General features: G+C 37.3%; 4 protein-coding genes across 5 annotated transcripts; 2 read left to right on the top strand and 2 right to left on the bottom strand.

Annotated features, from left to right (window-relative positions):
- Nucleotides 1-6,396: 6,396 nt before the first annotated feature.
- Nucleotides 6,397-15,160, bottom strand: LOC120279109 (golgin candidate 6). The gene is made up of 17 exons (XM_039285981.1): nucleotides 15,054-15,160; nucleotides 13,322-13,449; nucleotides 13,038-13,237; nucleotides 12,865-12,938; nucleotides 12,668-12,737; nucleotides 12,293-12,346; nucleotides 12,111-12,206; nucleotides 11,479-11,529; nucleotides 11,314-11,403; nucleotides 11,045-11,158; nucleotides 10,892-10,963; nucleotides 10,021-10,206; nucleotides 9,512-9,615; nucleotides 9,282-9,330; nucleotides 8,497-8,562; nucleotides 7,465-8,238; nucleotides 6,397-7,150 (listed from the first exon to the last, which is right to left on the bottom strand). Exons 1-17 carry the CDS (start codon nucleotides 15,158-15,160, stop codon nucleotides 6,593-6,595), a joined length of 2,793 nt encoding a protein of 930 aa, XP_039141915.1. The 3' UTR covers nucleotides 6,397-6,592.
- A 1,894-nt stretch (nucleotides 15,161-17,054) lies between these two features.
- LOC120278200 lies at nucleotides 17,055-18,428 on the top strand. Its single transcript, XM_039285142.1, has 4 exons — nucleotides 17,055-17,087; nucleotides 17,180-17,238; nucleotides 17,328-17,526; nucleotides 18,168-18,428. The coding sequence occupies exons 1-4, from the start codon at nucleotides 17,066-17,068 to the stop codon at nucleotides 18,275-18,277; spliced, it is 390 nt and encodes a 129-aa protein (XP_039141076.1). The 5' UTR covers nucleotides 17,055-17,065; the 3' UTR covers nucleotides 18,278-18,428.
- A 1,192-nt stretch (nucleotides 18,429-19,620) lies between these two features.
- On the bottom strand, nucleotides 19,621-21,360 carry LOC120276079 (NHP2-like protein 1). 2 transcript variants are annotated; one of them, XM_039282820.1, is made up of 5 exons: nucleotides 21,261-21,360; nucleotides 21,056-21,176; nucleotides 20,873-20,976; nucleotides 20,003-20,134; nucleotides 19,625-19,910 (listed from the first exon to the last, which is right to left on the bottom strand). In XM_039282820.1, the coding sequence occupies exons 1-5, from the start codon at nucleotides 21,261-21,263 to the stop codon at nucleotides 19,884-19,886; spliced, it is 387 nt and encodes a 128-aa protein (XP_039138754.1). In that variant the 5' UTR covers nucleotides 21,264-21,360; the 3' UTR covers nucleotides 19,625-19,883. The 2 variants fall into 2 exon arrangements, with proteins under 2 accessions (XP_039138750.1, XP_039138754.1); XM_039282816.1 differs by lacking the exon at nucleotides 21,261-21,360 and having other exon boundaries at nucleotides 19,621-19,910; nucleotides 21,056-21,182.
- Nucleotides 21,361-22,341: 981 nt separating this feature from the next.
- On the top strand, nucleotides 22,342-25,099 carry LOC120276075 (tubulin alpha chain). The gene is made up of 4 exons (XM_039282812.1): nucleotides 22,342-22,543; nucleotides 23,522-23,756; nucleotides 23,836-24,206; nucleotides 24,280-25,099. Exons 1-4 carry the CDS (start codon nucleotides 22,451-22,453, stop codon nucleotides 24,937-24,939), a joined length of 1,359 nt encoding a protein of 452 aa, XP_039138746.1. The 5' UTR covers nucleotides 22,342-22,450; the 3' UTR covers nucleotides 24,940-25,099.
- The last annotated feature ends 653 nt before the right edge of the window (nucleotides 25,100-25,752 follow it).

The raw sequence follows: 25,752 nt of genomic DNA, 5'->3' as shown, positions 1-25,752 counted from the left end.
GAAATCGCTAAAAACTCTACAACTTTAAATCGCCAAACAAACCCCCTATACTGAATACCCAAAAACCCCTTCCCTTTCAACTCCACTGATTTCAAACCCCAAAGACGTAAATTCAAGATTAAACTGAAAGCAGATGTAAAATTTTATGACTAAAAATGCCCTCGACGGGAAGTCGCTAGCGCACTCCATTTCTGCAAAGTGTGAGAGTGGGTGGGTTTTTCTAGGGCATTACAGCTGCTTGTCTTCTCTCAACTCGCGACTCAGCCTCAACTCTGCCTCCAGCCTCTTCTCTCCCATCCCAAGACTCTTCCCTTTCCACCGCTGCCTCAAGAAGAAGTCCCGCAAGTATTCTAGCATTTTCACACTTTGCAGCCTAAGGTATTCATTATGGTTTTTGTTAACTATTCCACTACTTAAGAGACATTTTTCTGCTTTTAGGTCATGATTTGTTTACTTTGTGTAAGACATCAAGCTTGTGTGCGATTAATCTACCGTTTTTGTTAGTCCGCAGTGGAGATGTCTCATGCTTAGGGTTTTTGTTTTGTTTTACATTTTCGCTCTGTATACGATCGAAATGGTTTTCCGATTGTTGTGCTTTGGTAATGTTTATAATCTACGCTACCCTTTCACTTGATACGGTTGCATAGTAGAAAAACGAGGTTCCGCTTAAACAACGAGCTTTTACCGCTTAAGTTAGTTCGCCTCCGCTTAATTATTTTAGTATCTCGCTTAATAGTATACGCCAACGCTTAAAAATGATATCGCTGTTTAAGAACCCGAGTGTTTACTCGCTTAACAAATTACATTTCCGCTTAACAACGTGTACGTCTATTGTCCGCAGGCTCTGTGATTACAGGGCGGTCAATCTAGTTAACGGGCGATGCTACTTGACACCTGAGAAGTGAGACCGTGGGTCGAATTGAAAGTTCACATGATCCCTCGACATCGAGATCATCCGAAGGACACTCGCTCACAAAGACGTATCGAAAGTGGAAGTCAGTATACCAAGAGCTGGCCCTTTCGACTCTCTCGTCAGTAGATACGATAACCGCACTAATAAATTCAGATCGGGAAAGCATGTCGACTTTCAGCCCCGAAGATGTGGCAATCGCTTCGCCTCGCATAGCGATGGGGAGGCACTGTGTTTCGTAAGAAGAAAACACGGCCACTTTTCAAGAGAGGTATTTATCGAAGACGATGAGAGACACGAGACTCCATCAGAGCACTCTTCAAAGAACTCGCCGGATGAGTGGAAGAGGAGAATTTTCGCCAAACCATCGATGGTGTACCTCCGGTACAATCCTCTTCCCAAATACCTCCCCGCCGGCTCCTAACCTGATCGCTGATTATGTCGATGATCTACCCTGGAACGGGCGCTACGCATGGGCGCAAGCGACGCACATGCGGCTTATGGAGGACATACCACAGCCGCTACCCGAGTGCAATCTAGATCGCTGGAAGAACACCAACACCGACATGTCAGGGTCTGTACGTGAGCGCTTTAACATCCCGGTTTTACTGATCGACCCGAACCGGAAAGAAAGTCCGCTTCAGAAGATCCCAAGGATGCTGCGATAGCTGAGTGAAAATACTTACCGGAAGTGAAGCGACTGATAGAGACGAGTTTGTCATCTCTCAAGGAAAAGAGGTAATAATTCAAAAATATTTTGTTTAACTCAGACGTTAACGCTTAACCATATCATTTACCGCTTAACTTTATTCATCTATCGCTTTAACATTATAACTTACCGCTTAACTTTGTTCAACTACCGCTTTAAACTTTTAGTTTAATGTTTAATTTGTTTGTTTCATCGCTTTAACACAATAGGTTATAACGCTTTAAATATACTGAAGTTACATGTGTAAATATAGTTTTTAATTGTTTAAACTAAATAATTTCGCTAAGATTGTTTGCTTTTACACATGCTAGTTTCCCGAAAGCTGGGTTCCCGTGAATGCCGATGAAGAAGTATTTGTTCAAGCCAACCGCTCGATCTGATGCTATCTGCTCGAAACCGCTTGCTCAAAGGCAAGATGAGAGGCGACCTCTTCCTTAGCTACGGACGCCTGCTCTCCCGCCGTGCCAAAACGCATTCGCCGAGGCCGAGAAGCCCTCCCCCACCCCGCCCGACCGCGCTTTCCCCACCGTGTCGCCCCCGAACGTGGCGCCTCACGGCACTCAAGCGAGGATGTCATCGCAACTCTCACGCGAGCTTGCGATGATTTTGACGACCGAGTTCCCTCGACTTGTCGCCTGGGGAGGCATGGAAGGCCGTCACGATCACAATCGATCGCGCCTTCCCTTCAAACAAATGAAGCACCCGGGGACGGACATCGCCGTCGGAGTTCGACGACGAGGACATCATCGGGGTGGTCCTTCAAAGACGGCCTCATTCAAGAAGCTTGCAAAAAGAGGAAAACAATAACTGCCTCCGTCTCCACCCGCTTGCGTGACGATGAAATAATAGCGAAAGACTATCGCAGCAGCAGCACCATCGGCGGTCGATGTTGTTAACGTTGATGACATGCCCATCACGCTGGAGGAGATCGAAGATGGCGCTGAGTTTGCCACGGTGGAAAAGATCGTCAACTCCATTGTTGACGACATCATGCATACTGGTGGAACCGTACCGACGATGCGGCATCAAAGATGGACACAATCCATGAAGAAGAACAACTGAACAACGCTGTGCCTCCCATTGATGCCGCCGCCGTGGAACTCACGGTTGAGAAGGTCGCTGAGTCTATCCTCAACGGCGGAATTCACGGTGGAACCAACGGTGACCGCTGCCGCATCGAAAAGGCGCATACAATCCCACAAGAACAAGAAGCATGTAAGGAAGTGTCTCCCGCTGATGCCGCTGTCGCTGCCCCCATTAAAGGAAGCCAATAAAAGTAGAAGAACTCTGGAAAGTCTTCATTCAAGAAAAAAATACGTCGCCAATCGCTACTCAATAAGTACAAGGTGAGTTGATAAGGATCTTCCTCAACCGCCCCTATGGACAAGTAAGTTTGAAGTTTTTTATGATATTGTTTAAACTGCTTTTAGTTACCATTTAAGTAGGAGCGTTAACGCTTTAAAAATTTACGGATAACATTTAACTTATAAGTGATACCCTTTTAAATATTACCGTTACCGCTTTAAACATTCAATATAGAATTTAAAGTTTATACTTTAACGCTTTAATTTTATACTTACAACATTGTTTACATGTCTTTGTTCCGTTCAACCACAGACCGTCGTGTGGAAGAATGACTGTCGACACCACACGCGCCAATCTATTCGACCCGCTCGAGGGGAAGGAGATGGTCACGCGATCGATGTGATGGACGCATTCGTATGTATCTTGCAAAAGACGATGAGCGTAGTGCCATATCGCTATAAGAGGCGCCTCCATCACACGACCACCGGCCTTGTTCATGTCAAAGCGGGCTGACGACGCACACGAATCCACGATGGCTATGATCGAGATGCTGCCGCAACTTGCAGTGAAGTGGACATCGCTCATCCTCCCGATAATTATGAGTGGCCACTTCCATGTCGCCGTCCTTGACAATGAAAAACAAGAATACTGGGCATTATTCTTCACGCCAAAGTCGAAGAATACGATAAAAACGCGCTAGAAATGGTAAGTGCTTTTAATAATTTGTGTTTGTGTAATAGTGTTCGGTAAATAATCGGCATTCTAATATGAACTTGTATATCTCGACAGGAACCTATTCGACCTCGTAGACGACATGGAGTTGGGCGAGTCGGCGATCGCAGTACCCGCTTGTTCACGGCTAATCAAGCACCACGACGGAAAGGAAGTGTCGATCGCAGCGTCTATGTCATGCGGTTTTATCGAGCGATTTACTCAGCGGTGAGAAGCTACGGGTACCGCAGATCGACGTCCCTTATCTGCAGGATCAAGGTATGTTTCCGCATACTTAGGGAGGGAGGCGATGCAGCATCACGACCCGGGAGAGTCTTCGCAAGCGGTTCTTAGTCATTCTTTTCTATATTTGTATACACGATTCTTTCTTTAATAATCCGATTCATTGTTTAACATACACTTTCGATGTTTAAGTATATAGTTCATTGTGTAAATATCAATGTAATTGTTTAAACTCCGTTTTACTGTGTAAAACGAACCAAAGGGGAGTGTACGCAAAAGCTGGGTCATAGTCATCAGATAGGTGTAATAGTTTCAAATGTAAACCAGGTTTTAAATTCAATTCATTTTTTCCAAGAACATGACAAATTTTTGTCAATGTAAATGTACATGTATCTAAATTCAATTAAATTCATTCTGTTTCGCTTTTGAGGTTCTCGTTCTTGTTGGATGATATTGTAGTCCGCAGGGGTACATTATCGGGTAGGGTTCTGTTTCATTTTTCATTTTCATTATCGGCTAATATCAACATTCATTTTAACTGTATAATGATAACTTTTGCCCTTTAACTTTCGTTTTCTCTATTTAAGTTTAGGTTTCTCTCGTTTAAATTTAATATTTTCTCGTTTAAAAATATCCTTATTATTTAATAATATCAATGTAATTACAACAAAAATATACTTAATATTTTCCGCTTTTAAAATATCCTTATTACTTAATAATCTCTTATAGAATGTAATGTAATGTTCTGATTTTTTTATGCGACGTGGGAGTGAAACGTCAGGGGAGCCGAGCGTGTATTAATTACGCTGGGGAACCGCTAGCACCATCCCGTTGTACATTTTAAGCGGATACAAATTTATTTTTAAACGATAAAAATAATAGCTTAAAATGTAGAGAATAAAAATTCCTTTTCGATTGCAAAAAATTTCTAGGTGCGTCTCCGAAATGTTCAACGCCTTCAAAACATTGTCAATATCCAACGACAACACTTCGACTTGATCGGATGAGGAAGGAAGGCACGCCACACCCTCGAGCTCGCCATGATGTGGAATGAGTTACCGCCAGATTTTTGAATTCCTGCCAACACTTTAGTTTAAACGAACAAGATCAATATTTAAACAGAGACACAAAATATTTAAACGATAAACATAAATCTTAAACGTTAAAACAAAAAGTTAAATAATAAGTTAATAAGTTAATCGGAGACAATAGTGTTTAAATGGAAACTTGATAAATGTAAAATGAGTGACGTGGATAATAAACAATAATTAACTTCTACAACTATATAAACATAAAGCGAGAAGAAACTTACAACGAGAAGAACTCGCTTTTCGGTAGGATACGATGCCACATCATCCTGCCCCAACAACAAGATCAACAACGTAACATTTGAAGATGGAGTGCACGTGACACATGCGTCTTGGAAGTCAACCTCGCTTTTATATGAGACATACTGCTTTTATGTCCATCGGGTGTGATAAACTTCACCCTCGACACGGGAAATATCGAGACCCCATCGCTCACATATTTCGCCTAACACTCGATTCCCAAGAAGTCACGCAGTGAACATTAGCACTCGTCCCTCCCCGTCAGATTCTAGAATAGCACAAAAACTCTCCATAATTTAATCGGAAGAGCTAAAATTGAATACACCAAATGAGTAAGAAGAAAAGAAAGAAGAAGAAGAACAAGAACAAGAACAAGAACAAGAACAAGAAGTAAACAAGATATGAGCCTTCTAAACTTTGTTTGAGAAAAAGCAAGGGAGAGAAAAAAAATTGAAAAAACCATGACAAAGAAAGTTATGATTAGGGCACCATTTTTCCCACCTGCAAAGGGCAAAAAGAATTTCATATCGTGGACCCACTTCAACTTACATCGGGGTTAAAAATGAATGTAAAATATAACGGAGGGTCATCTGGTGTGTAAAAAGTTGGAGGGTTTTTGGGAAGTTTTGAAAATTACTGAGGGTGAGATGTAATTTTTCCCATTATTTTATTTTTTAAAAAAAACCTTTATTTAATCTTATTAATTATAACCAAAGGACTCGCACCGGAGATGGGTTAGTCTTATTTAAAAAAAAAAATGAGTGTAAAATATTAAAAAAATATCAAGTTCAAATTTTATTACACACAGTAATGATAATTAATCAAACATCTCATTTAATAAATAAGTATAAAATATTTAAAAAAATTTAAATTTAAATTTTATTAGACACAATAATGATAATAAATTTTTAATTATGGATGCAGATTTACCATCAAAACATTATATTATCAGATAAAATTGTGTAAACTGAATGATCAATTATCAATCCTTGTCATTTTTATATAAAAAAGGTTTGATCATGTACTTTAGCCATGAGTTTACTTTCTAGTTGAGGCAATGCAGCAATGGAGATCTAATAGATGCAATTTTTGGATACAATTCAAGAATTAATAGGCAGGATGGGCAGAAGATATAGCTAAATGATAAAGTTGTTAGACATCAAGAAAAAGTTCTCAAATTATTCAGACAATAAATAACAAATAACTTAAATATTAAAAAAAGAAGATGCTGTGCTGAGAGAAGTTCTTTTGTTTGTTCAGTGTTCACTATGTACAATCAACATCTCCAGGCAATTTTACACCAATCCACCATTAAAATGTATGCAAGAACTGCTGTTAAGTAAAACATTCATTCATGGAAGAGAGATGACAATTCGATCGTAAATCTCATTTATCGTCTTCATCATCATCGTCGTCATCTGGCAGCCCGGTTTCGTCTCCTATACCTTCAAGGAGTGAGTCCACATCCTCACCGAGCTCCGTTAACCGGGAGCTCAGCTTCTCTACTTTGCTTTGCTCCTGGCCCAAACAAACCAGCAGATCATTGAGCTCGGTTTCGCTTTCCTTCTGAGCTTCTTCTCTTGCTTCTGCCTTGATGACTTCTACATCAGGATATGTGGCGTCTCCGCCCTTTCGAAGAGCCTTGACCTCCGATTCCAATCGGTAATTGTCTTGTTCGAGGCTGTTGTATGCATCTGATAGGCTTTTCAGATCGGATTCCATCTTTCCGGCTACATTCCGATAATGGGAAGCTTCGGCCTCTAGCTTGGCTTTTTCAGATTTGAGCTCCTCGATGGATTGCACTGCTTGTTTGAGTTCTTGGCGCAATGCTTCAGACTGAACTCTTTCCCTGCCACTACTTGGTTTATCAGCAGGGTCAGATGCACCGGCTCGTCCAGTCCTTGCCATTTCCTCAGCCAAAGTTGCATTTCGACCTAGCAGATCCTTTGTACAATCATACAGACAAAGAATGAGATCATTGTAGACATGATAAAATAATCAGATGAATAACAATTTGCAATTCAGATCAGTAAATCTGTGTGTAAGCTAATACAGTGCAATGACTTCCTAGAACCAAAGACTGAATTATTCAATCTAAAAAAAATATACTATGCTAGCAATTAGCTTTTGATGGTTTATCACATTCTACAGACTCAGGTTGATACTGAAATGAAAAGATATTGACCACCTAGTGCAGTTTTCATGAAAAATACAAGAATGTCAATAATGAGATAGAAGAAATATGCGGCAGCACTCACCTGCATGTCAATGCATTGCTTCTCTATAAATGTCTTCAACCGTTTTATGTAATCTTTCTCAGACTCCCCGTCCTTCTGCTCCAATTCGGCAGGCACAACCGTAATCTTGCTCCTTGTATGGCTGTAGACATCCACAACAATATTTCTAATATCCACTTCCAGCCTTTTCAGAGAAGTAACAAAACTGAAATCAAAAATGGCTGCAAGGACGGGATCATGCTCATGTCTCTGATTCATTTCATCCTTTTCAATCTCTTCCATGTCAACCATGCTAGCCGCACTAGATCTTGACAACGGCTTAAGATGTTGAACTGAAGAGGGAGAGATGGACATAAAGCTCTTTTGTAATGCATCAAAATTCAAGAAGTATGCAGTGAGACCAATTTTCTGACTAATGGCATCAACCACACTAAAGGCATCTTTTCCACTCTCTTCAGACTTGTTATAGAGAATACATTCCCCCAGAATAACAGATGCTAGTCCTCGCACAAATATGCTAGCAGATGGACTTGAAACAAGTTCAAGTAGATAAGTTAGATGTGGTGGAGAATCTAAAAGGCATTTTACAGCATTCGGGCATTCTGCCAGCCAGGTAATCAGTAATCGGAGAATAATGGGTTGGATATATGATTCACTTTCTGTATTTATTCTACTCTGGCCATTATCTTTACTTCTAGTTGAGACTGCAAGTGCAAAAAATTTTACAACGCGATGCAAGAGTGGCTCTGGTGAACCCAAAGATGGGACTGGCACATCAAGCTCGATTTTCAAAACCTGGAAAAATCAGTTTCACATAAAGAGCAGTACAAGCCACAGGCCCACAGCAGATAAATACCAAAAGGGCACATAACTCTGCATGACTTCAAGTAGAGAATCATTGAATAACAACATGAACTTCAAAAGTTCCTTCTTTCATTTGAAAGCTAGAATATAAAGGGTATTTGATGATGCAAAAATCTCGACTCTTTGTTGTTCAGGCACCAATAAAGGTTCTATTCGAATGTAAAATGTAAACAGATAGCATAAACATACCCGTTCTCTGCATTGTGCATTGTCCTTCAGTATATAGGAAAGAACACTAGCAGCTCTGCAGCAAGTCTGCAGTAAAAAATATCAATTGAATTATACATATAAACAGTACATCCGCTTCAAGTCATCATTCCATGCATTACATCACAAAGTAAAATATGAAATATGCTAAGGTGGTGTTTGGTTGGTGACTAAGGGTCTGTATTTAAGGGAATTTTTCTGAAAATTGGTTTAGAAGGAAAACTTTTATACGAGCTTACTACACTTTAACCATGTTAATACTAATCAAAATTGAATATTGTAATATTAAAATTTTACTTTTTAAATAGGTAATTATTAATATTAATACTATAAAAAAATTGATCGGAAAATGTTTGTTTACATAAGCCAATCTTTTAAACCTTTGGGGGTGTTGTGTTGGAGAGCATGGGTAACTCACCAACCAAACAACCCCAAAGAAATAACATGTAAGCTAATTTGAAGGAAGAAAATAATGATCACCTCGTTCATTTCACATAATTAAACTTTCCAGCATAAGTTCTAGTCATGATATGATGGTTTACTCCGCGTATGAATTATTTTGTAAAAAATCCATAGTAGACAGATGCCTTACAAAATTAGCAGTTCAATCCTGAGGCTCTACTACATTACTATCAAGTAAAAAGTTACTGTCCACATCCTAACCTCTGTTGCTGCAGCTTCACAGCATAAATGGTGTATAATAGGGGGAGATTCGAAATTCTTATCAGCTAATTATTATAAAATCAATAAAAATGTAACTGCTATACCTCTAGATCTTCGTTACCCTCACTTGATAGTAGTGCATGTAAGAGCAAGCTGCAGCAATTGAAATAATAATTCTGAGTTTCAATGAAAGAGAAATTTACAAGACAAAATGCAAAATACATAATATCTTTTTTATCAATAACAAAAGTCTCAAATATCTAAAGAATGAGGTTCACTAACCCAACTGAAACTAGAAAGGTAAAACAAAGGCTTATTCATTCACTAAACATACCTCCCAAAGGGCATGCTTCCCTCATCTTTAAAATTAAAATTACTTGAAGATTGGAGTTGAGGAACCATTGTGGAAGCTAACATTGCTTGTCCAACTGTATTCATCTGTTAAAATTAAAGCCAAAAATACATTAGAAATGCCACCATAAAAGGTGCACACCATAAAATAGAAATGAACATAAGAACTGCTGAACTCACCAAACAAACAATGAGAACTAGCTCTATATTACTCTATGAGAAGTGTTGTTTTTATTATTTATTTGTTTATTTTGAGAAATTTGGGCAGGACAATCTTTTTTTTTTTCATTTTTTTTAAATTTTTACAACCAATCCTCCAGATCTGTCACTTTGAGGGTAACCATCTTGCCAACTCATCTGAGTTGTTCAGCGAAGACAAGTGAATAATTTGATACCAGAAATATACTGGATGATTCATCATTGCAACCATTGACAAATATGAAACCGACAATGAGATAAAATAAATTAGATATAACAGTAGCATAAGCTAACCTCGCAGAAGCACTTGAAGACATAATCAGCTGCGACAAATTCCTGCATGATGGTGGTTCGTAAAGTAATCCGAAGAATAGCATTTAGAGCAGGTTCAACATGAGGCTCCTCTCCAACTAGTTTATTTGCCAGACTATCATGATTATACGGATTTTTCATGACTAGATCACCAATGCAACGCAAAGCCTGAGAAGTAATAGCCACATCAGAAAAATAACATTATAAATATTTCATAATGGCCCATGTCAACAAGCGGAAGATCTAAAGCATATATTTTATTGTCTTGCATTTATTGTAACATGGATCAGAGGCCAAGTTGCACCAATGCAGGAGAAATTGACAAAACAACACCAAGCACACATTCTAAAACCTTGAATGCATAGACAGTGGTCAGAAAATAAGAGGATATCAAAAATGGATAACCCAAGCAAGTCCAGAATTGAATCACACAAGGTCACTCGCATCAATATCACAACACCGGAAAAAGGTCAGACAATGTTACAACAGCAGAATATTTTCATTCATAAACGAATTCTTCTCACTAACTCTACATTGGATATAAACTAGTGTTCCAAAAGGCATTGATCCATATTAGCAAATGAACAACAAAACATCCACCTGTCTATCTCACATCATGACCACATACAGTTAGTGTCATCTTAAGAAGCCTGAGTCCCTGACAGATGACCTAGTAAAGTTGGCTAGGATGAAGGTTATCAACATAATTGGAAGCAACATTAGTTTGGACGTATAGTTCATATTGCTAAAAGAAAGAAATGGAAAATCAATATTGATACCCCAGTAGTTCAATATATGTCACATACTGATCCTCCATTGTTTCTTCAGTCAGAAGAACAAGTAAACATCTTACCAAGCAGCGCACGGACACTGAAGCCCATTGACTTTCAACACCCAACATTACAAGGTGATCCAAAATTTTCTTCTGCAAGTGTTGAGAACAATAATCTCAATCCTTATGTTAAAAGTTGTGCCTCATCACAGAAATCACATGGTAAATAAATACCTGAGCCAATGCATTCTGATTAGAAAGGCGATTAGCTTCTCTCCCAGGATCATCCTCTAAACCACCCATCAGAAGTAGATCGATAGTTTCCAACGCATTGAGCAGATTTATCGTCTACTGGCATGGAGTGATTTTCATAAATACAAAAGGATAAAACCAAGTCAGCGTACATGAGCTCATACTAGCAGCTCTCACCTTGCTCATATATGACAAATAGAAATTTAGATACTGGAATATTAGGAAGTCAAGTCAAAAAGACAGAAATATACCTTTTGCTGAGTGAAGTTAAAGGCACTACCTCTGCGTAGCTTCAGAATTGATATTATAGGGTCGAATCCGGTTGTTTCCTTAAGTAGCATCTACACGATACAAAATGAACTTTAAAGTTACTGATGAAGAAACTAATCAGGTTGAGCTGCTTCAAGATCACCAACCTGATTGGAGGCATTCTTACGAATGAGATTCTTTAGCAATTCAAGACAATCCTGTTAAAAATATCAATACAGGTCAGAATACTAGGTGAACGAATTTAAAACAAAATATGTTTATTGGATATACTATGAGAAGCAATATTTCGCAAGGTGAGAAACAATGCAATGCCTTCTACATTCAGATAAAAGACAATTAGATGCTGCGATGGGGACCAGGTGGTCTTGACTTCCACTCTTCAGGGAATCTCCAGATTCTCAAAAGATCAGGTGGGAAGGTTCTCATACCAGTTAAACACGTGCACACATAACATCAACCAGCTATAAGTAATTCAAAAGGCAATGCTCGCAAATGAGACATCCTTATCGCAGATGGCTTCAGGTAGGAAAATCACCTGAGGCAAGGGATGCAAAGGAAAATTGGAATGTCGAAAATAAAGGTCAGTCTAGGAGACTTGAAAATGTGCAACTTTATGCTACAAAGAAAGAAACCAAGATCAAGACTAACACCCCTGTCCGCATATACCCATACTTATAAGAAAATGATTAAAAACTTACTGGCCAATAAAAAAAAAGAATAATAAATAAATAGATAAATAAAGGCTAACCTATGTGCACAAAGAGTTCCAAGCAATCACCTGCACAACAACACCACCGTCAGAACCCCCCTCCTCTTGAATAATGCTGAAAATCTTCTCAAACGCGCCTTCAAAAACCACGATCTTTTGAATTTCCTGCCAAGGTGACCAATCGTGTTACAAGAAACAGAGTTATGAGCAGTCTAGTAATGTCTAAACCAGTTTTCAAACTATTATCACACCTCAGCTTCACGGGTTAGATATGTGAGGAGGAGCAGGGCTTCATTTCTTATAACCTGTCATGCACAGGAAGCTATCAGCAAGAAAATAAAAGTTTAGAAGCATTGATTCTTCAACCAAAAAAACATATAGATTGCCACTTCAAAAGGTCATATTTAAACTATGTATCAAGAAGAAACTTCTGCAGGAACAAGAGGGTTTCCTTCCCCTTAAGTCTCTCAAATCTGGCAGCCGATTTACATGAGCATACTGGAAATTCATATTTATTATATTGCCGCAAATAGTCCTTCAAAAGGCAAATGACTCATTACAGGCGGGAAAGATAGTCGGCTGGCGCCCGAGTCTCATTGGACATAAGAAATTGAAAGATATCTGACCTCACGATCCATGAGCATATCCATAAGTCTAGTTATGCCACGAGGGATTGAAAGGATTGCTTCTTGTAATCTGAAAGGGTGAGGAAGAAACCATAACCAAAAAGTTTATAAACAATAATCAAACCAAAGTGAGAAGGGAGAGAATAAAAAAAAGCAGCAAGCGTGAGTTATATATAGATATCTATTGCAGTTGGCACCTATTAGGGGAATGTGTAAGAAGTGCAGTAAGAAGCTGAAGCGTGTAGTATCTGACATAGAAATCATCTTCAGACTGCCATACAAAGACAAACAATTATGAAATGCGAGCATAAATATCACCATTCAGCTCACCAGTATCACTGGACTTAAAAAATTACAAGTTAAAACTAACCAACAAACTAAGAAGAAGGGCAATGTTTTCAGACTCTCGAGACAGAAGGTCAGAATTCATTGATGCAGGCTGAACATCATTTTTAGCTCCATGAGCAGTGTCAATGGGAGTCAATGCACTAACAAGAGTTTCAAGAGCACCACGGATCATTTCAACATCATCACGCTCTTCCTTTAGGACACTTAAGAGCACAGGGAATCCTGTATAAGGAAAGGAATGGGATATGCCTCTTGAGAATATGAAAAGCTAATGTGAATGTATTGACAATAGAATGAAGCACCCACCCATTGCCCCAAATGCTAGTTGAGCTGAACGACTTTCAGCAACAACAGACTGAAGTTCTGCCATCGCAGCACGCCTATCCTCTGCCCGTACACCATTGCTTATACGATCAAGAAAGCGTTCAACATAGCTGTAGGCAAAACCATTCTTTGATAAGCACAATATTGTAGTAAATGAAAGTTATTCTTTCTTCTTTCAGGAATTCATAATTATGGACAACACTGAAGACATGCATTACTTACTCACAGGAATGAGAGTTTGCAAGTGCACATAAAATAGAGAGTAGACAGACATTTTATGTTAGATGATAAACAAAACAAGAAAAAAGAAAAGGAGAGAAGATAGAAATCCTTTAGTAAGATAAATTGATGTGGTTGGCACATATAATAAGCATATTTTTTTTATAATTAACTGGAAAGTTTGTGCAGTTTCATTGAAGATTAACGCTGGTATTCAAGGCCATGAGGCAATATTATAAGCTTTCAACAAATGTTTCATACTATTCAGTTTTATTCCATTTTTCTCAATTTTCACCAATTTAAATTAGTACATTATTGTGTAAATTTCTTACTGCATTATAATGTAAATGTAGTTGCATATTATACCAACAATCAGCATACAAAGATACACATGCACTATATAATACCATAAGAATCACTTGAAACTCAGCTTTCAGCACTTTCAGGCTCCTAGTAGCTATTATATACTTGATAGAAGTACATTTGGAGTCATAACTCACGGCAAATCAATTACCCATTAATCATCATAAAACAATTGTTGAACTATAAAGCCTCTTTTGTAAGCACTTACGTTACTTATCTGTTCAGATTCATTTTATCGATAGTAGATTATCAATGGAAATAAAAGTCCCAATCAGACAAGAATCAAGCATGTCTGCATACGGCTTATACCAATATAACCAATTTACTAATGCTAACTTAAGTGACATCGTTGCCCGGCAGTTGAGCTATGAATATGTTTTTTGATTTGAAATGAGACTGACGTCATAAAGTTGTTGGGCAGGTGGCTAATAATAAACAAATTAATCTGGGCAAAGTTACCTGTCCTCGGCTGGGATTAGGATCTTCATTTTGAAACTAAAACCCTGGCCCCTGAAAGTTTCCTAACTCAAGATCATTGGGTTTACATGAAACCAAAAACATTGAGCTGATTTCTGAAGCTGCAACTTATGAAATGAATGTAAAAAGTCCTTCTTTGATATCACTGAGAACTTAGCCCTCAAAGTTATGTGTTTTTACAAATCTAAAAAAATTAAAGGATGATATCAAACTCGAGGCAAAATCAGTTCTTTGAAATCAGCCTGACAACAACAAACTAAATTCTTTAGTCCTTCAGTATGGTCCCAACCCAGAAATACTTGACGGTGACAATAAAAAGATGCTGAAACCACTAAATTCCAAAAAAGTGCCAAATATCGATCGAATAGAAGCTGAACATGCCACAGCATTTTCCGCATTTCCTAATCACATATAACATTTTCACACTCGGCGAAGAGCACAAACTGACCCACCGCCGGAATTCAAGCTGGGGTCCTTTTGCGGTGAATGTATCTAAAACCAAAAGCATCCTGACTGATATCATTTAACATCTACAAAAGATCAATCCGCATTTCAAAAAATAAGTCAACATTAGCAATCATCTGGCTGATTTCTCGACAAAAAAGCGAATTAAAACCAAAAAACCTATGAAAGAACAAAGCAGGGAAGGAGATACCTGCGCAACAGCGTTGAGATTGAGGCGTCCAATCTTGAAATCAGCGAAATTTTAATAAATGATTTGGAACCCTGAGATCGCTTGAAAACCCCTTTGCTCCTCTCCATGAATAGGGTCCCAAAGCACGAGCTCTCCCCACTTCCCTTCAAAACAAGAATAAAAAGATTGCCTCGTGATCATAACTGGTTATAATCTCGAGGCAGATCTGGTGGAAAAATGGCTACTTGAGTCTTGTCAAGCTACTTTCGATTTATTAAAATTATAATTTATATTTGTTTCGATAAAAATGTTAGGCAACTAAATAAAATATATTTTTATATGGATTTATAAATAATTATTAATAAAATAAAAAATGAAATCATATTATATGTTGCTATAATATGCATGAGCGACGTCGCAGCACTGTAGTATGTTCTGAGAATCATGTGAGATGGCTAAATCTATAAAATATGTCGAGACTCCGAATCCACGGAATGGTAGCAGCTTTTGTTTTCTGTGGCCATGGCTTTATCAGAGAGTACGATCATTTAATAATTCTTTGGTCCTAAATCTCTGTGACCTGCCATAGTGCTAATGGTAATCATCGTACGAATGTTTCTACTGTGAACGACTATTAGAGTGTTGTAAGCTCATTATTAGCAGCCTATTACATTTAGAGCATATCGACATACGAATGATCGCCATCACCTGGCGTATAAAATGTATACTATATATCGCACACTATGTGAAGCTGCAGCTCCACATTTGGAGTGAAGAGTAATCCCATGTGGTTAAAAGATTCTTTTTACATGTTATATTTCAACTCCATTTTATTTTTTTAATTATAATTTATGTATATGTCTGAGTAACAGTGCTCGATAGAAATATAGATCAGGTACATTTAGAGGAGTTCTACCAAAATTAAGTGATGCTTTTGCTCCTATTCTCAATATTTACTTTTAAAAATAGACCAATGCTTGAACCGAACTCTTCATCCTTCTTCTTTATATTTTTTTAATCCTTTTTACATATTATTATTTAATTTTATGTATATGTATTTTCTTAAATTCTTATAACAAATGCACAGATGGACTTGTAGAGAAGCTGGCAATGTTTCAGGGACTTCTCCACGCGACACAAAAGATAGAAAAGATCCCGAGCTCGGCGCTGATCTCTCGGCCTTCTGTCCCCACTCCATACTGCCAACCATCGCCGAGCCCGGAGCCTCAGGTATGCTGGGGATCTCTTATGGCGAGCTCTTTTTGATCCTGTCAGGAGCCACGGCGCTCTCACTTGTAGTATCATTCACTCTGCCTTGTCTCGATCGACTTGATGTTTTCCGCCTCAATCTCTGTTTTCTTATGTTGGTGACTTCGTTTGTTGAAGGTCCGAAGGACCGCGGCTAGGATTGCGAGAACGGCGGGGAGGCTCGCCGGAAGAGCGATTGGGTATGTTCAGATGGCTGTGCGGGCAGTCTGAGAGCTATAGTGCGGCTGTCTAGGCTAGCTTGAATCGCCCATCTTCTCTTCTTCTTCTTCAATTGATCTGGGAGATGTTTTTCTTTTAATTCAGTGCCACCTTGACTAGCTTCGCTAGATGTTCAACCTTCCTGTTTCGGAGTTCAGATAAGAGTGTTCATTGAATTTCAATTGTTTGAATTTTTAAGAACATCCAAACAGAGGATTGTGTTGCTCGTGATGCGTGATTCTCGCAGAAAATACAGAAACAAAGGATTGTTGGAAAAGCAAAGCATGTTTTCTGCATTTCGAATGGTTCTATTCACTGCTATCACCATTGTTGATTCACCCATTGTCATGTATAGCGCAACAATGCCTCCGATAGTAGAAACTTTCTCAATTGATCTTAAAGGTGTAAACTTTTGAGCAATGCACAGCCTTTTAATCTCCGACGTATCGGGTAGCTGAGAAACTTCAAGATGCGATTGCTGCGCTAGGGTCATACTGCATGTCCCAGGCTTATAGCAGGAGTCGCATGAACCCTATGGCCCATTCCTGGCGCAGAGTCTGACTGACATGGAGCCTAAACCAAATGATGGGCATAAGTGGTGGCCCGAATTGCATCTCTTTACCTGTCGTGCCCTTCAAGTCGAATAGAGTACTGCAAGGCCTTTTCTAAGAGACTATCAGGTAGTGGAGTAGCTAAGGCAACTGATGGAGAAAATTCGGCAGCAACTAAGATCCCCAAGGTGTGTACCATCATCTTATTATCATTAGTAATAGCATGATGAACTTTGCATGAATTTTCATGTGTTATTAATTGACACTTCCTCTCCAGGAGTTCATTTCGAGGAGTTCCATTTCTTCAAATCTCCATAGCCAGGCAATATCATATGCTAAATTAGCTGAGTCTCCAACAGTCAAATCAGGAGTGTTAGAAGATGTGGGGGATGTGGAGAAACTTAAAGGTGGAGATGGTCTTTTGGCCATTCTGCCTGTGTCTGCTGAAACTGCTGGCCTTCTTCCAAAGCGCAATGGTAAGTATTTTTAGATGCTCAATGATGTTATATCTACGTTAATTAATCAACAATGATCTTGAAGTCAAGGTACTTACTTACTTATCTATCATGGTAAAAGAACTGGCCAATGATTGATCAGCCAGATTCAATACTGTTCTAAAAAGTAGGACAAGAGAAGAAAATGGCAAGCAACCGATGAAACTAACTAGTAGGAACTTTAGTTATTCGTATCGTATGATATTGATGGCACAATACATCCTTCCCAGAAGATCATGGCTGTAAATATCATTTGTCTTTAGGGACCTCACTGACAGGATTTTGCATCTTTTTTCAAACTTAGATTCTGATTGCAATAGAGAACACAGAACAGTAAATGAAACTAAATAGCTGAAACTATAGTCATTCATGATGAGATGATGAGGTGCATTCTTGATAGTGCAAGACATCCTCCATAGAAGATTTTGTAGTATTCAAGGAATTTTTTTGAGCAAAATTTTGTACCTTTTCTCAAACTTGGATTCGGTATACAATAGAGGACAACGTATCTATCTGATGCAAAACTTACATTCAAGCCTTTGCCTCGTCTACTCGAATTTCTTAGGGCTGCATGTATATTTGGAAAAAATCATCTCTATTTTTTTTTTCTGGTGTATTTTCAGATGAAGCAAAAGGTTCGGATGTAGTGCTGGAAGCAATACTGGAGGCAGAGGTAGCTCGCAATGCTCAGCAATTTTTTTCACAGCCTCAAAATCAAATACCAAAAGAGTGAGGAGGTAAAGCTTCCACTCCTTTCCCTTCATCCCAATCAAACTAGATGCCTTGTTAATGTAAATAGAAATCAGTCACAAACTAGATTGTCTGGAATCCAATGCACAAAGTTACAGAGACTTATTAACCTGTAATTGTTGTTGTCTTCTTTCTGTCTTATTACTATGCACACTCTTAATCGTGCATTAGGAAAGAGTCAAACCCTCAATTTTTTACGTAGACATTAAAGCATTAGGAAAAAGTCGAACCCTCAATTTTTTACATAAACATTAAATGTTTTACCAACTTGATCATTATTATGACGGTGACACAGCAACGTAATCTTCAACATAAAAGTCAATTGCTTTAACACAGTACTCCCTCCGTTCTTTTTTATCTGTCGTGGTTAACTGAATCTCACGCACCAAGAAACTTAGTTATTTCACAAAATTTTATAAAAAATTAGTTAATTTTCATAAATTACTCATAATTTATATCTTCACATTTTTCTCTTATATTTAATTCCAACAAGAAAGTTGAATAAAGTGTTAAGGGTGATTTTGGAAAAAAAAATATAATAAATGCTTTTTGATGTTAAAAAATGACATTAAAAAAAAAGAATTTGTGACAGATAAGAAAGAACAGAAAAAGTAACATGTGAAAACAACTTTATGTGGACCGGTATGTATTTTATAAATATTGGGTGTCTTTGGGCAAAAATGTCACAGGATTGAAGGTGAAATGACTTTTGACCCCCCACTTTATTAATATGGCATCTTTTATATAATAAACTATATAGAAATCAAACTTATGTATGTCTCATGTATGCAAAATTAGTTCGGTGTGACAGAGACCTTTCAATTATATTACATTAAAATACCTCTAAAATGAGACATTTATATCACATTACAAAATGAATGCAGTTACTTCCTGACTGATGCAATAAAATGAAAATCTCATTAAGGACTTGTTTGGATTAGTTTTTGAAAAACCCAGAAATATTTTTTTATAAATTAAGCACTTCTGGGTTAAAAAAAAATTGTTGTATTGATTTTTTTGCAAAAACAGAAGTTATAAAAGAAGCTGAAAAATAGTTTTTTTTTCATAAACTAGTTATGATCAGCTTCTCAAAAAACTGTTTTTTTAACTTAATTTAACAGCTTCTGCTTTTAAAGAAAAACTAATCCAAACACAAAATACAAAAAAAAATGCTTAACTTATTCTGGGAAAGTACTTTTTTCTAAAAGTACTTACATTAAATTGAAAAAAACATTTTTTTTAACAAGCCAATCCAAACAAAGCCTAAATACTTAATAACGAAGATGGCCAATGTTCCTAGAAAAAGAAAAAGTTGGTTGCAACATAGAAATATAGAACACTGATGATACCATAAATAAAATTGCCAATAATGGTTCATTTTTCATACTCCAGAATGACTTGCAATTTCATCCAGTAATACAAATAACAACTACTGAAAGCTACAACCAAACTAAGGTCATCAAACTCTCAATTACAAATGTTACCTAAATCTCACATCCACATAAGAAACAACACACCAGTATCAAGCCGAGCCTCCAAAATTTTTCGTATTTAGTTTCAAGGGCTTTCATGCTGAACCGACGGAGTTTTTAGATCAAGAGTTTCTCAATAGCATCCTGCAAATCCAGGATCAATAGCAATTAGAATGACGAAATTACATATCGTAAGAGAAACTGATGATGAGAAAGAAAAAGGTCAGGAAGATTACTTTGAGTTGTTGTATCTGGCTTTTCAATTGACTTCCTTCGTTGCTAGTGACCGAACAAGCGATCACCGGCCTTGTAACTCCACAAGCTCGGCCAAGAGCTTGTTTTGAAGGAACAAAGACATATGGCACATTCTGTCATGGCAGAGCATAAGTATCAACCTAATGTTTGAGTCACATGAAACCATGTTTTTTGTAAAACAAGTTTGATAGTATTTCTTTGAACCATGAAAGAAAAAATACATCAGAAAGCTCAAATTTAGAAACATATACTCAAAAACAGAATAAGACTAAGTTTAATATAAAACTGTTCAATTGAAGATGATTTCATAACATTTTGCAAGTGTCAAATAAAGAGCACCGGCGTAACGACATGTACCGTCACTAATTAAACCAAGCTCTTTGGATCACTTTCACTTAAAAAGGGTTGTTTGGTGAGATTAATGAAATCTTTTAGGTTTGTTCGATCACTGAAAACCATAAGTACCAAAGAGAACCATCAAATGAACTGAAATATCAGAACAAGAGAATAAGACCTCAAAACACATCAAAAGAAAACCAACCAAACAAGCATTCCCTGCTCATCTTTTCATAGCAAAGGGATTCATAGAATATCTGAAAATAAGGTTTCAATTGAGCATCAATACTTAGAAAAAACAACACTAGGGTTTAACCTAATTCACTATAAATGATAAACCAACCAAACAATCATCCACAAGACTTTGATTTAAATTAATAAAACAAGATTTGTCATTGCTTAAAAATTAAATTTAGTGATCAACAAACAAGAGATCAATAGCATAAATTATCATAAAATTCACCACAAAAAAAAAAAGATGAGATTTTTAACCAAAAAAAAAAAAGATTGCATACCTTGTCCTCTGCAAGCAAGGGAAGATGGAGGAGGATCTCAAGTGGCTCAGTATCAGCAGCCATCACTACAAACTCAGAGATGCCTCTGTTGAGCGTCTTCGTTGCTGAACAAAACCAAAATCAACCAAAAATCATACAAAAAAACAGAAAAAAGAGAAATTTGGATGGAGATTCGGATCAAACCTTCATTAGCACCCTTCTTGAGCTGCTTATAGTTTGCTGCCTGCTGGACGAGATCCATGATCGTGTTCGTCAGGTGAGCATCAGCCAAAGGGTACGCCTTTGGATTCACAATCTCGGAACTCTGCATCAGAACCAAAACAAAGATCAATCACAAGATAAAAGTGAATATAGAGATGAAATTCAAGAGAAGAGGATTTCCAAATACCATCTCGATTCAAGGATTCAAGGGAGCGAATTTGTGTGCTAGGGTTTTAGAGACGCCATTGTTGCTGCTCTCTAGGGTTTATGTATTCGATGAACGTCGGTAATTTGTACGTTCTTGTTGTTTTAGCTTAACCTGTACCAGCAATTTAAATAAAATAAAGTGTGTATAACTAAACCTTAATCCAAATACCCAAAATACCCCCACTGATACTCTTTCACCAATTTAATTAGTTTTAAAATATATGTATTAATATTAGTAACAATATTAATAAATAATAAGAATTAGTCAAGTTTCTTTATTTGAATTAATTAAAAATTGAAATTTTAGGGACTATGTATAAATAGAGAAACAACAAACCCAATTAATTACCATAATTCAAATTCTTAAAATACCCCCACTAATATTCTTTCATCAATTTAATTATTTTTAAAATATATGTATTAATATTAATAATAACATTAATAAATAATAAGAATTAAAATTAATTAAGTGAATGGGCCAATTTTTCTTTATTTAAATTAACTGAAAATTGACTAATAACTACAAATAAAAGAGCAACTAAAAACTTAATTAATTTTTTAATTAATTACCATAATCCAAATACCCAAAATACCACCACTAATATTCTTTCATCAATTTAATTATTTTTAAAATATATGTATTAATATTAATAAATAATGGGCATTAATTAAAGTGAATTGGTCAAAATTTTCTTTATTTAAAAATAATTTAAAATTTAAAATTTAAGGGACAAATAACTACAAATAGAGGAAGACAAAAATCAATTAATTTTTGAATTAATTACCATAAATCCCGCCAAAACGCTCGCATTTGAATTTTAAAAACCCAAAAGCCGGCAACCAAACCATGGTTACAACGGCTGCCGTCCAATTAACCATGGTTAAAAATTAACTACTATTTAAGTATATATTCCTATACGCACAAGAAAACCGACAATGAATTACACCATTGTACGATATGAATGCCACGTAATCAGGTCGGCAAATAGATGTTCTTTTTCGGGTGGGCTTCTTCCTCCATTTCACCGTGCCCACCTTGCCCTATTTATAGAGAAGCCAAGCGAGAGAACCAGAGGTATCCATCGAAGGGCGTCTTCGCAAACGCCTGCGCTTTTTTCTTCTCTATTTCTTCGTTTTTCCTTCGATTTCCGGTCTTCTTCTCCGGCGAGGATGAGGGAGTGCATCTCGGTTCACATCGGCCAAGCCGGAATTCAGGTCGGCAACGCCTGCTGGGAGCTCTATTGCCAGGAACATGGCATTCAGGTATAGATCTATCGATTTAGCGTGATCTTGGTGTTTCTCTGTTGTGTTTTGGTTTGTTGATGATTTGTTTCATTTGGTGTGTTTTTCTTGTTGATATGATCTGTTGTTTTGTTACAATTTTTAGATCATTTCATAGATTGGCTTTGATTTAGATGTTTCCTAATGTTTTTAGTTTTGTTCAATCATTTGATTGATATGATCTGCTGTGTTGTGGGATCTATCCATCATCATCTTGATGTTTTCTTGGGGTATTTTAGTTTTATGATCATTTGTTATATTTGATTCGTTTTTGTGATCAATATGATCGGTTCCTTTTTTAAAATTTTTGGATCTATGTATGGAAAGATCCATTTTGCTTGATCTTGTTGTTTCTCTGTGTACTTAGTTTTGGGATCATTTCGTTTATATAATGCATCTTTTCTTATCAATATTTACTCTGTAGTGTTAGTTTTTTTCTAAAAAAAATTGGTGTGTTGATCGATCCATTTGAACCTTCTTTTGTTGTTTCTCTGTGTTATCTTAATTTTTTAATCATTTGTTTCATATGATGCATCCGTTATGTATTGTTACATGTTTTTAGATCCATGTGTATATCTATCTGTGTTTCATATGATGCATCTTTTATCATTGAGATGATTTGCTGTATTATTTGACCCTTTCGTATCAATGCTTGATTTATCTTCGTATGTTCTAATCTAGTTTTTGATTTGGTTTACTGTGGATATTGTGCTGCTTTATATTGATTTGTCTACTACTTTGACAATCCCAAATGTGCTTTTTTTTTCTGATAAGTGTTGAGATATCCTTTTGCTATTTTAATTAATGCAAAATTTCAATCATAATGTTGATCTTCTCTCTAATTTATCACTTTCAGAGTTAAAATTTCTATTGATTTATGTGATTCTTACTTTTTACAATCAAAAGTTTTTGCTTATGATTCTATATGAATTCTTTGTTGAAATCTTCTCATTCTTGCAGCCTGATGGCCATATGCCTGGTGACAAGACTGTTGGGGGAGGTGATGATGCTTTCAACACCTTCTTCAGTGAAACCGGTGCAGGAAAGCACGTTCCCCGTGCCATCTTCGTCGATCTTGAACCCACTGTCATCGATGAAGTAAGGACAGGAATATACCGTCAGCTGTTCCACCCGGAGCAACTCATCAGCGGTAAAGAAGACGCTGCCAACAACTTCGCCCGTGGCCACTACACCAGTAAAAAAAAAATCCACATTCCTCATCTTCTCTTATAAATCTTGCTGTACAAATACTTAAAATCAAATTGTTCTTGCAGTTGGCAAAGAGATTGTTGATCTCTGTCTTGACCGCATCCGAAAGCTGGCCGACAACTGCACTGGTCTGCAAGGCTTCCTTGTCTTCAATGCCGTCGGTGGTGGCACTGGCTCCGGCCTTGGTTCTCTTCTCCTTGAGCGTCTCTCTGTCGACTATGGTAAGAAGTCTAAGCTTGGCTTCACAGTCTATCCATCCCCACAGGTTTCAACTTCTGTTGTTGAGCCATACAACAGTGTTCTCTCCACTCATTCCCTTCTCGAGCACACCGACGTCGCCATTCTTCTTGACAATGAAGCCATCTACGACATTTGCAAGCGTTCTCTTGACATTGGCCGTCCTACATACACCAATCTCAATCGCCTCATCTCTCAGGTTTCATTCCTCCAAGCCCTTCATTTTTCTCAACATTTATCCTGAGCTTTACTTATCATTTGTTGTTAAACAGGTGATCTCTTCTCTTACTGCATCTCTCCGTTTCGACGGCGCATTGAACGTAGATGTGACTGAGTTCCAAACCAACCTGGTGCCATACCCGCGCATTCACTTCATGCTCTCTTCCTACGCTCCGGTCATCTCCGCCGAGAAAGCCTATCACGAGCAACTCTCTGTTGCCGAGATCACCAATTCAGCATTCGAACCCTCTTCCATGATGGCCAAATGCGATCCACGACACGGCAAATACATGGCCTGTTGTCTCATGTATCGCGGCGATGTTGTCCCGAAAGACGTCAATGCCGCCGTGGCCACCATTAAAACCAAACGAACCATCCAGTTCGTCGACTGGTGCCCGACCGGCTTCAAATGCGGCATCAACTACCAACCACCCACTGTTGTTCCTGGTGGTGATCTTGCTAAAGTTCAGAGGGCTGTTTGCATGATCTCAAACTCAACTAGTGTTGCTGATGTTTTCTCAAGGATTGATCACAAGTTTGATCTCATGTATGCCAAGCGTGCTTTCGTGCATTGGTATGTTGGTGAAGGGATGGAGGAAGGTGAGTTCTCTGAGGCCAGGGAGGATCTTGCTGCACTAGAGAAGGATTATGAGGAGGTTGGTGCTGAGTCTGCTGAAGGTGATGAAGATGGTGATGATGGAGAGGATTACTGATAAACACATTTTGATTTGGGTCTCTTCTCTCTATTATGATTTCTGATGTTGTTTGACTGTTGTGGTTTGCTTTTTTTCTTATGGATTTACTGATGTTTCTGTTTGAATTTTATGTTTGGTTTTGATGGCTCATTATTAATTGATTCACATCATTTAATCATTTATGCTTTAGGGGTAAAATGGGAATTACATGTCAGGTTACTATATTGGTATTGTGATTATTTAAAATTAATTAATAATTGTTTATTATTTTAATACTAAAATTCTGTCTTAGAAATCAATGATGGATTTCTATGAAGTTTTATTGGGACTTTTTATTTAAAAATTTACAGATTAGAAGGTGGAAATATTATTAAAGAAGGGAAGTACCATAGATAATTAAAATGATTAAAATGTGTTTAATAAATTATGGGTATTTTTTCATTATTTGAAGATAATAAAATATCTAAAAATATAAGAATAATTTTATTGTTACAATGGTGTATAAAAAACATTCTAGGTTCATTAAACCAATTGTTTTTATACTATTTGGAGTTGTTTCCTTGGTATATCTTGAGATATTTTGTTTTACCCTCAATTATTTTAATTCCTTGTTTGTTTTCAATTTATTGATTTTTTATTTTTTATTTTTTTTGAATAATAGACGACAAGCGTCTTTTTTTTTTATGAATATAAATAATACTAAACAGTATAAGAATAGTATATGAATCCCGAATGAACAGTATATGAACAGTACGGAAAACAGTACTGTTGGGGAAAGATTTGAACCCATGACCTCCCCCTTACTCTATACAATTTTTGCATTTAAAATTT

Source organism: Dioscorea cayenensis, chromosome 2 (genome assembly GCF_009730915.1).
Source record: "Dioscorea cayenensis subsp. rotundata cultivar TDr96_F1 chromosome 2, TDr96_F1_v2_PseudoChromosome.rev07_lg8_w22 25.fasta, whole genome shotgun sequence".
Classification (NCBI taxonomy): Eukaryota; Viridiplantae; Streptophyta; class Magnoliopsida; order Dioscoreales; family Dioscoreaceae; genus Dioscorea; species Dioscorea cayenensis.
This window is presented reverse-complemented; position numbering and strand designations above follow the sequence as displayed.

Bases quoted from the DNA above. Each gene is read 5' to 3' on its own strand.
- LOC120279109 (XM_039285981.1), bottom strand. From the start codon at position 15,160: ATGGAGAGGAGCAAAGGGGTTTTCAAGCGATCTCAGGGTTCCAAATCA. The intron at 13,450-15,053 runs GTATCTCCTTCC...TTTTGCCTACAG, and splicing joins ATCTCAACGCTGTTGCGCAG to CTATGTTGAACGCTTTCTTG. The intron at 12,738-12,864 runs GTGCCAACTGCA...TCACCCTTTCAG, and splicing joins CTTACACATTCCCCTAATAG to ATTACAAGAAGCAATCCTTT.
- LOC120278200 (XM_039285142.1), top strand. From the start codon at position 17,066: ATGGAGCCTAAACCAAATGATG. The intron at 17,239-17,327 runs GTGTGTACCATC...CTTCCTCTCCAG, and splicing joins CAGCAACTAAGATCCCCAAG to GAGTTCATTTCGAGGAGTTC. The intron at 17,527-18,167 runs GTAAGTATTTTT...GTGTATTTTCAG, and splicing joins CCTTCTTCCAAAGCGCAATG to ATGAAGCAAAAGGTTCGGAT.
- LOC120276079 (XM_039282816.1), bottom strand. From the start codon at position 21,182: ATGCAGAGTTCCGAGATTGTGAATCCAAAGGCGTACCCTTTGGCTGAT. The intron at 20,977-21,055 runs GTTTGATCCGAA...GGTTTTGTTCAG, and splicing joins CAAGAAGGGTGCTAATGAAG to CAACGAAGACGCTCAACAGA. The intron at 20,135-20,872 runs GTATGCAATCTT...CTGCCATGACAG, and splicing joins CCTTGCTTGCAGAGGACAAG to AATGTGCCATATGTCTTTGT.
- LOC120276075 (XM_039282812.1), top strand. From the start codon at position 22,451: ATGAGGGAGTGCATCTCGGTTCACATCGGCCAAGCCGGAATTCAGGTC. The intron at 22,544-23,521 runs GTATAGATCTAT...TCATTCTTGCAG, and splicing joins GCCAGGAACATGGCATTCAG to CCTGATGGCCATATGCCTGG. The intron at 24,207-24,279 runs GTTTCATTCCTC...GTTGTTAAACAG, and splicing joins TCAATCGCCTCATCTCTCAG to GTGATCTCTTCTCTTACTGC.